A 9,682-nucleotide genomic window follows, 5' to 3' on the forward strand; every position below is an offset into this window, starting at 1 on the left:
AAAAAAAAAAAAAAAATTGAAAGAAAAGAGAAGCTTATTTTTATAATCTTTCCTGTGAGTTCTTATTATAGCAGTATATAAATATATACATCTGTTATGTGTAAACAGTGAGTTCTTGAAAATCACATTCTAACATGGAGAGCTGTAAAGCAGTTTATATTTTCCCAAAAGAGCAATGTCATAACGGAGATTTGGTTTCCTGAGACTTAGGCAACATATTAGTTGTAGATATGATCGAAGACATGCCATAAGGCAAGTATGCGAAATTATAAAACTTTAAAGCAATTTCAAGTATCAAAATTATGCTGCTGATCCTAGTTTAGGGTTTTGAACATGAATTGATTATATTAAGTACCCTACTGTAAAGTGATAGGAAGACACACTCTGACATAATATGTACTTGATCAGAAATCTGTATGTTTGAACATATAAATAAAAATGAAATGAAAAATGATTGGGATTTGCTTTAAAATATTCCAGAAAGAAAAATACTCCAGAAAGAAAAAAAAGTTGAGAAAGGCAACAGATGAAGCAAGATGTGCAAATCCTGATATTTGTTGAACCTGTGTTTGAGGTTTATTTCATTCCTCTCTTTGTGTATGTTTGAAAACTTTTCATAATTAAAAGTTTAAGAATATGAACTAAATGTAAATAATTACTACTTAATAATCAACCAACATTATTTAATGATTTCTCTTACCTTCTTAAAACTTAGACTCTGGGGAAAAATGAGATGGATCAGTAACAACTACCCATGGGAGGAGGCATTAAGGCAAGGTTCTCACAGCAAACAGTTGTCAACAGTATAACTGGCTTGAGATTCCCCCACTTCACCATCGAGATGTTATGTTCATGTATCATTGAACCAAAGTGTGAAAGTGTAACTAGAGAGAATGAAGTTGGACTCTAACCTTACACCCCTTATGAAAATTAACTCAAAATCAAAGATCTAAATATAAGGGCTAAACTATAATACTCTTGGAAGAAAAAAGGGAAAAAATCCTGACATTTGATTTGGGAACGATTTCTTGGATATAATACCAAAAGCACAGGTAAGCAACAACAAAACGGATAAACTGAACTACATCAAAATTTAAAATTTCTGTGCATCAAAATACAAAATCAACAGAGTGAAAAGGCAACCCAGAGAAAGGGAAAATACCTGCAAATCATATATGTGATAATGGGGACTAATATCCAAAATACACAAAGAACACCCATAATTCAAAAACAAAAGATAAACAATCTGACAATCAGAAGAGATTTTTGAATACATATTTCTCCAAACAAGATACACAAATGGCCAATAAGCATATGAGAAGATGCTCAACATCATTAATCATTAGGAAAGTGCAAATCAAAACCACACTGAGATTCACACCAGTTAAATGTACATTATCAAAAAAAAAAAAAAACCTAAATGAAGTGCTAGAGAGGATGTGGAGAAACTGGACCCTTGCACATATTAGTGGGAATGCAAAATGGTGAAGTTGCTATGGAAAAATTATGGCAATTCCTTAAAAAATTAATATACAAGAAAAAAGAGATACAATAGAAAAACAGGAACAAGGTAATACTAAAATAAGGACTGAGAAATTCTCAGAACTGCTGAAAGATAATTCCAGATTTGGAAAGCCCAGTTCATTCACATACTATATAACTGATATTACTTGTAATATCCCTTGTATGACTGTACAACCATCTTTTAACAGTTATCTTTTAGTATTCTTTTATTTTTTGCTGGTTAAATGTCTTTTCTCTCCTTTACATTAGGATGTAAACTTAACTCATTTGTCTGGGTCCCATCTTTTTTAACTAATAAATCTAAAAGTCTCTAAAGAAGCATTATGTAAAGATACAAATTAACCTTAATGCTCTGTAACTCAGGAATTTTCCTTAATGAATGACCTTAGGCCAATTATCTTAAGTTTGGTTTTACGAAGGATGTGCTCTAAAGAAACCACAAGGGACCAGAATGTAAACCAAGCAAGTTACTAGGCCTCACTTCCTACTAACCTCCATTTCCTGCTTTAACCACTCGTCTAATTCTGTATTCTTCCGAGCATGATGAGCTATTAGATCTGATCCTCCAATGATGTGTGGAAGTTTTCCTGCTCCAGGAAATATGACCTGTTAAAAAAAAGTAAAAGTAGTAAGACTAGGGGCAACTGGGTGGCTCAGTCAGTTAAGCGTCCAACTCTTGATTTTGGCTTGGATCATGATCTCACAGCTATGAGACTGAGCCCTGTGTCGAGCTCAGTGTGAAGCTTCGAGCCTCTTGGGATTCTCTATCTCTCCCTTGCTCTTTGCCTCTCTCCCATTGACCCCCCCCCTTCAAAATAAACTTCAAAAAAATTTTTTTAAAAAATAAAATTTTTCCAAACTGCTTTCCAGAAGTTTGTACTACTTTATAGCTCTTGGCCATCCCTGGGCCAACACGGATTGCTTTATCTTTGGTAACTTCATTAATAAAAAATATGTATCAGGGGTGCCTGGGTGGCTCAGTCGGTTAAGTGTTTGACTCTGTCATTTCAGTTCAGGTCATGATCTCACAGTTTGTGGGTTTGAGCCCTGCGTCGGCTCTGCATTAATGGCACGGAGCCTGCTTGGGATTCTTTCTCTACTTCTTCGTTTGCGTGCTCTTAAAATAAATAAATAAACTTAAAAAAAAAAAGTGTGTCTTTTGAATTTTGATTCAACAATGAGACTTGGTAACATGACACTGAACATGAAATAACCATTCGGTTAAGAATAACCCTGTGGTATTCATGCGCTACACCTGAGGGATGGAAAAGAATTAAGTGGGTGCCATCTAATGGGAGGTATTTCCATCTTCCACTCTAAGTAGAAGAAAGGGGAGTTCAGAACCTTTTACACATTGTCATAGTAAGCAAAAAATTAACAAATGTTAATAGTAGCTACAATACCTCATAGTCACAGCAAGAATCAAAACAGATCATATTCTAGTGAAAGGCAGTCTTCCACAGAAACCACTAAAAAAATTAACTGTATTCTGATTAATTGCTTAAGCAAAAGGTAGTAGTAAGTAGTAGGTATGGAACAAGAAGCAAATATCCCAGCAATAGACAACAAAATACAGACTGGATCGGAAATATCCTTTTAGTCATATTGACAAACTAAATACCTTATCAGTTCCTAAAAAAGAAGAAACTCTGGCTGATGGTAACACTCAGGTACATATTTATATTTTTTATATATACACATAACAGTAAAATGCCAACTTTTCATTATTTAATGTGCTCAGTTATTTTAAACAGATCTATTATCTTCATAAAGTCCTGAGTTAAGGACTTTCAGGTCCTTTCAGGTAGCCAGAGATCATTATTATAAGTAGACAAACCCTTTCAATATAGCCTAAAGCCTGCCCCTTAAGGTGGAGAAGACCAGGTAAACAGCACCCTTTAAAGAATTCAGTCTCAATGAAATTTGTTTCCATGTATTCTTTATATACTCAACATAGATTTATTCACATATTCATTAACTGTCAGTTTATGTTCTTACTACAATAATTTTAACTGTTTTAAGCAGAAGAAATAGTATCAGTTTTCAACATGAACCGCTTTTACTATTTAGCATCAACAGTATTTCTAAAAACATTTCAAACGCTGCCCTCTGGTGATACTGTAGTTAGAGGAATACCATACCTTTTTGAATTTCTTGAAATTCTTTAATTGACCATAATCACTATTTACACAGGGTGTATTTCTGGAGGTAAAGTTACTAACCACCAGTGATCTAAATTCAGTCAGTAACACCTTCCTTGGAAACATATCACCATCACCCTGAAGCTCATCTTTGATCTTAAACGGGGTTACGACGGATACATAAGCAGAAAAGATAAGGAAAAGAAAATTACTTATTTGGACATCTACAGAAAAAGTTCAAATACCTGAGGAAAAAAAAAAACAGTAAAAAAGGTTTATTTCTGGCACCCAAACTCTGTATTTGGAAATCAAATCATAACTACTTCAAAACCAGAATATTACTTACTCAAATACTCTATACACTCATCTATGACAGAAGACTAAAACTATTTAGCATTTTTAATTTAGTAGCTTATTCCAATGAATATCATCTCAATACTTCATCTTCTATATATTTTCTCAGCAAGGAATCTGTTTTGTCTACTTCTTATCATAAAAACCATGAACTAACATTAGTGTAACAATCTGTTCTACAAGTTCTCATCTACTATATTTAAGCTTCCTTGGATTTTCAGTAACATTATTTTTCACATCTCCAAAAATCATTAGTTCTGGACACACTCATTACTCATTAACTGAAAGCCATTTTTAAACTGCAGATTGACAGTATTAAATCAGCCTGAAGATTCCTTCCTGTTACTGGATGAGATTCTTCAGGTCATTTTCTATTAACCAACTAGTTACATATCAACATTGTCAGAGCAACTCAAGGCTGACCATCTAAGTTTTTTACTCTTTTACTGCCTATTCAAATGGAAGTTGCTAACAGGACTAAAATAAAGACAGGAAGAGAAAGAAAAAAAGTGGAAAGTCAAAAGACAAGGTTCATCTATTAGTGACAGAATGTAATTAGGAACTCTAATAAATTAACAATGACTTAATACTTTTGTAAATGTGCTTTAGCATTTAGAAATAATTCACATCCATTCCTCTATCTGATATAAATGATCACCCTGCTGGAAAAGTGCTGACCTGATTTTATAAAGACCTGAGGTCCATAAATGTGAAAGTGACTTGTTCAGGATCACACATTTATGCAGAAGGCAGGGAATTATACTCAGGCTTTTCTCTATCCTCTTTTTGCTATCTCATGATTATAATATGATCAAATTATGCCCAGAGTAAGCGTGACTATGAAAAAGATCAAAATTACACAAAGGGAAATAATGAATCCTAAGAACGTAAACTAATAGTAATTGATCAGATGTTGCTCATTAAGTCAAATCTTTATAAAAATTAAAGAAAAATTTCCTTACAGATAGTTCTTCTTTAGTTGACCACAGTGTATCTTTCTTGAACTCACATTTCTTCCCAATTTCATTTTCTTGCTAAAGAAATAAAAATACTGTTCATAGAAATTATAAAATGGCAACTTTAAAAATATTCATGTTCTTGACCCAGTTATTTGATTTTCAAGTATCTTTCCTAGAAAAGCTGAGAATAGAAATCTACGCAAAAAAAGACACTGCAGTATGAATTACAAGAGCAAAGAGGACACAATCTAAGTTCATACCAGTTATTTTACAATGAGACGTGACCATAGTATAAATGAGTAAAAATGGCTACGAAATTACATTAACAGTTGATTCTAAGTTTGCAGAATAAAAATTAATAAATAAAATACAATATTATCTATGGTTATCTACAGATGGTAGGTAGGATTATCAACAAATTGTTATGTTTTGATTTTCTATATTTCTACATAGCTATGTACTACTTTTATACTCTAAAATAGAAACATTTTTAAAGGATTCTATCTAAATTTACACTTAGTATTTAATTTTAAATTGCCCTTAATCCAGGAAAAAGGAAATAGGGTTACTTTAATTACTCAAGATATATGTCTGCAATAAAATGCAAACTGCCTTGTAGTTTCCTTCACATCCAATATCCAGACCAGGTTCCAGACAAGAGCATATTATATAGATGGCTTTCTGACACTTTCAGTAAAAACTATAATCCCTTGGGTACACTAGGGGAGCATACGATTTTACATCAAATTTTCAATGATTCAATATTAAATTCAGAAAAACTGTAATAAAAAGTTGGAAAGAAAGGACAGAAAAACGAATGTACATACTTTGTTTTTGCTTAGGGACTAAAGAGAATTAATACTTTTATCAATAGTAAGGTTAAAAATTTATACTAAGCCTACCATGTGCCCTTTCACTACTTTCATATACATCACCCACTGCAAGTTAATCACAATCAGAACATTTTACACCCCCGCCCTTTCTCCCTTATACTGCCCCACTCCTTCAAACTTGCTCATCCTCTTGAGCAGTTATTTCCCATCCCAGAGAATCATGTTACAACCCACCCAAGCACTCAAACCCTAAACTTGGGAATTATCCTATACTCTTTTCTTCTCTCTCCATTTCTCATGCTGAGTCAATCACCAAGTCTTGGAGATTCTTTTTTTTTTTTTTTTTAATTTATTTATTTTGAAAAGGAAACAGAGTACAAGTTGGGGAGGGGCAGACAGAGAGAGAGAGGAGAGAGAGAATCCCAAGTAGGCACTGCACCATCAGTGCAGAGCCCAACATGGGTCTCACACCCACAAACATGAGATCATGACCTGGGCCAAAATCAAGAGTTGGATGCGTAACCGACTGAGCCACCCAGGCGTCCCTGGAGATTCTACCTTTTAAAGGCCTAGCAAACTTATCCTCTCAGACAGCCTTTCATGTTAGCATGCCCAATGCCTGGAGTAACTGGATAAATGAATGTCATTCTAAGAAAGCTGATAAAAGGAATTGCCAAAAGAGCAGAGTAGCCCTACATTTTCGTCCCAGTTCAAAACCTAGCTAAGCAACCTTGTCAAGTTACTTAATACCTTACTGTCAATTTCCTAATCAGTTCAATGTGTATAGTACTGCTTCACTGCAGAATTGCTATAAACAGAATGATGATATCCAGTAAGTGGTAGGTATTACTACTAGGTTTTGGAAGATACTGTAGTTAAGAGAAGTGGAAACCTTAATTTAGAAGAGGAGGGTAGAATGACGTGAAGAAAAGATGCTCTGCACTCAGTGGGTGCTATTAAGAAGAGGAAATGTTAAGAAGGATGAGTCATGTTTGCATTTTGTGAGACTACGAAACTGTAAGGCCACAACACAGGCACAGCTGTCATATATATAAGGATAAACTAGCAGGAATATCTAGTCAAAAGCTTTCTATTTCAGCTTATAGAAAGTATTATAAATGTGCTAGAACCTATATTTAAATCCCAAAATAGAAAAAGAGTGATTCTATCATCAACAGATTTTAGAAATCTATCTAAGGAATCCAATGTCAAAGAGAAGCTTCACATTTTTGCCTTAAAATTGCATTAAGTTTTTTTTTTAATTTTTTTTTTTAACGTTTATTTATTTTTGAGACAGAGAGAGACAGAGCATGAACGGGGGAGGGGCAGAGAGAGAGGGAGAGACAGAACCGGAAACAGGCTCCAGGCTCCGAGCCATCAGCCCAGAGCCCGATGCGGGGCTCAGACTCACAGACCGCGAGATTGTGACCTGAGCTGAAGTCGGACGCTCAACCGACTGAGCCACCCAGGCACCCCACATTAAGTTTTTTAAATGAAAGGATTAAGAATTTTTTTCCTGATAATCACTTCCACAGCTAAAAAAAGTAAGTGCAATTCCTTTATTCCATGAACATCTCATCTACAAGGACTTTCCAACAACAAATTCTTAAAACGATAAAAGTGAAAAAATTAAAAATAATCTCCCATTGTTTAAGGTTGATGAACTGCATCAATGTCAACTTCCTGGTTGTGATATTGTACTGTAATTATACAAGATGTTACAATTAGGGGAAACAGGATGAAAGGTATACTGGATTTCTCTATATAATTTCTTACAACTGCATGTGAATCAACAATTATCTCAAAATAAAAAGTTGTCAAAAATTATCTTACACTGAAAGCAAAATAACAGGCTCTTACTAAATATGTAGAGTGTTAGAATACAGTGACTGAACTTTTAATATACCCAAAAGTATATCACAATCAAATCACTATTCACCCTCCAGAAGATTTCTGTAATTTTATTTAGAATGTTATGAATTCTAAAGTAGTAAAGTAAGGACAGAGGAAATTATGCTACAGAACCACAGAACAAAATAAAGTAACTGTATGCCCTCGTATCAATATACAGCACGTAAAGCTCAGCTATTAAATGAAAGGTCTTTTCAGATACACAAAAGACTGTTTACTAAACCCCGTATCACTGGTGTATAACAATCACTTCCTGTCTCTCCCACTCTAGGATCAAATGCCCAACCCTGAGTGACCATGAACCCTGGGAGAATGTGCAGTCAATGCACAGTATTTCAGAATATTAACAGCCATACAGGAGGGGCCAAAGAGTTCTGCTATTAAAACCATAACCATTTTCAGACAGAGCTGTAGCCACTGTGAACAGTGGACCAATCTGGGATAGAAGGAAAAAAAAAAGGCTATTAAAAAAATGAAAGCATGTAATAGCATAAGACTAGAGAAAGAAAATAAGAACATACCAGAAAAAACTAAAAATGAGTACAGGAGGAAAGATACACTGCAAGGGAAATGCATTTCCATGGTGTAATGAAAATAATATAAATAGAGTCTAACTTTCTAAAGATTAAATGCTTATAGTATTAAGTAGTCTGAACACAAATTTTGGAATAGTCTGGAGCTAAAATAACATTGTAAATTCATAATACAAATAAACATACCTTTATAAAGAGATACAAATTTATTAAATGTAGTTAGGAAATCATCCCTTGGACTTCACCAATACCACATGAAACCAATGTGAAGTTCCACTCTAGTGGAAATTGCTAAGCAAGTAACTTACAGGATATATAAACCACTTGGTTCAAGTAACCTCTTCTGTAAAGTGACAGCTAATCTTTGATAATAAAGAACCTCCCTTTCTCTGAAGTTCTCAATTTGGCTAAACAGGATCTCACTGTCTATTCTTTCTTCCTTACTTATCTAATGCTAAATTTGTTAGGGACAGCAATGTGTCAAGCTTAAAACATTTCCCATACTCTCTTGTAGACTAAAGGTGAGGGATAGGGAGTCATGCAGACCATTACTAAATTCTGGCTAATAACCAAAGTTATAAAGTGAGGTTTCTGAAAGAGCTCCTTAGAATGTGAGGGGGAACTTAAGTGGAGAGGCCTTTTTACCCTGTCCCCTTCTCCACCTTGTTCTTTCTCCCTGGAAAGTTGACATGATGGCAAGAGGTGCCACCTAGTAGAGAGAAAAAGAGACACCTAAGAAATTAATACCATGGAACTTCCAAGCAGCTTTGGTTACCTACTTCTGGGCTTATTTTATTATTTTTAAAAACTTACATCCAAGTTAGTTAGCATATAGTGCAACAATGATTTCAGGAGTAGATTCCTTAATGTCCCTTACCCATTTAGCCCATCCCCCTTGCCACAACCTCTCCAGTAACCCTCGGTTTGTTCTTCATATTTAAGAATCTCTTGGGGCACCTGGGTGGCACAGTCGGTTAAGCATCCGACTTCAGCCAGGTCACGATCTCGCGGTCCGTGAGTTCGAGCCCCGCGTCAGGCTCTGGGCTGATGGCTCAGAGCCTGGAGCCTGTTTCCGATTCTGTGTCTCCCTCTCTCTCTCTGCCCCTCCCCCGTTCATGCTCTGTCTCTCTCTGTCCCAAAAAAAAAATAAACGTTGAAAAAAAAAATTAAAAAAAAAAAAAAAAAAGAATCTCTTATGTTTTGGGGCGCCTGGGTGGCTCAGTCGGTTGAGCGTCCGACTTCGGCTCAGGTCACGATCTCACAGTCCGTGAGTTCGAGCCACGCGTCGGGCTCTGGGCTGATGACTCGGAGCCTGGAGCCTGCTTCCGATTCTGTGTCTCCCTCTCTCTCTGACCCTCCCCCGTTCATGCTCTGTCTCTGTCTCAAAAATAAATAAACGTTAAAAAAAAAAAAAAAAAGAATCTCTT

The 9,682-nt window shown here is 35.3% G+C and overlaps 1 protein-coding gene across 4 annotated transcripts in view; it reads right to left on the bottom strand.

The window, feature by feature from the left end:
- NBN (nibrin) overlaps positions 1 to 9,682 on the bottom strand; it is a 52,903-nt gene that overhangs the window by 7,518 nt on the left and 35,703 nt on the right. For 3 of the 4 annotated variants that reach the window (XM_040493933.1, XM_040493936.1, XM_040493932.1), the window contains 3 exons: positions 4,982 to 5,053; positions 3,666 to 3,821; positions 2,017 to 2,130 (listed from right to left, as the gene is read on the bottom strand). In XM_040493933.1, coding sequence (XP_040349867.1) covers positions 2,017 to 2,130; positions 3,666 to 3,821; positions 4,982 to 5,053 — 342 coding nt within the window. The remainder of the gene's footprint in view (positions 1 to 2,016; positions 2,131 to 3,665; positions 3,822 to 4,981; positions 5,054 to 9,682) is intronic. The other variant, XM_040493934.1, reaches the window with a different exon arrangement.

Source organism: Herpailurus yagouaroundi, unplaced genomic scaffold (assembly GCF_014898765.1).
Source record: "Herpailurus yagouaroundi ecotype Mexico unplaced genomic scaffold, PumYag 186, whole genome shotgun sequence".
Lineage (NCBI taxonomy): Eukaryota > Metazoa > Chordata > Mammalia > Carnivora > Felidae > Herpailurus > Herpailurus yagouaroundi.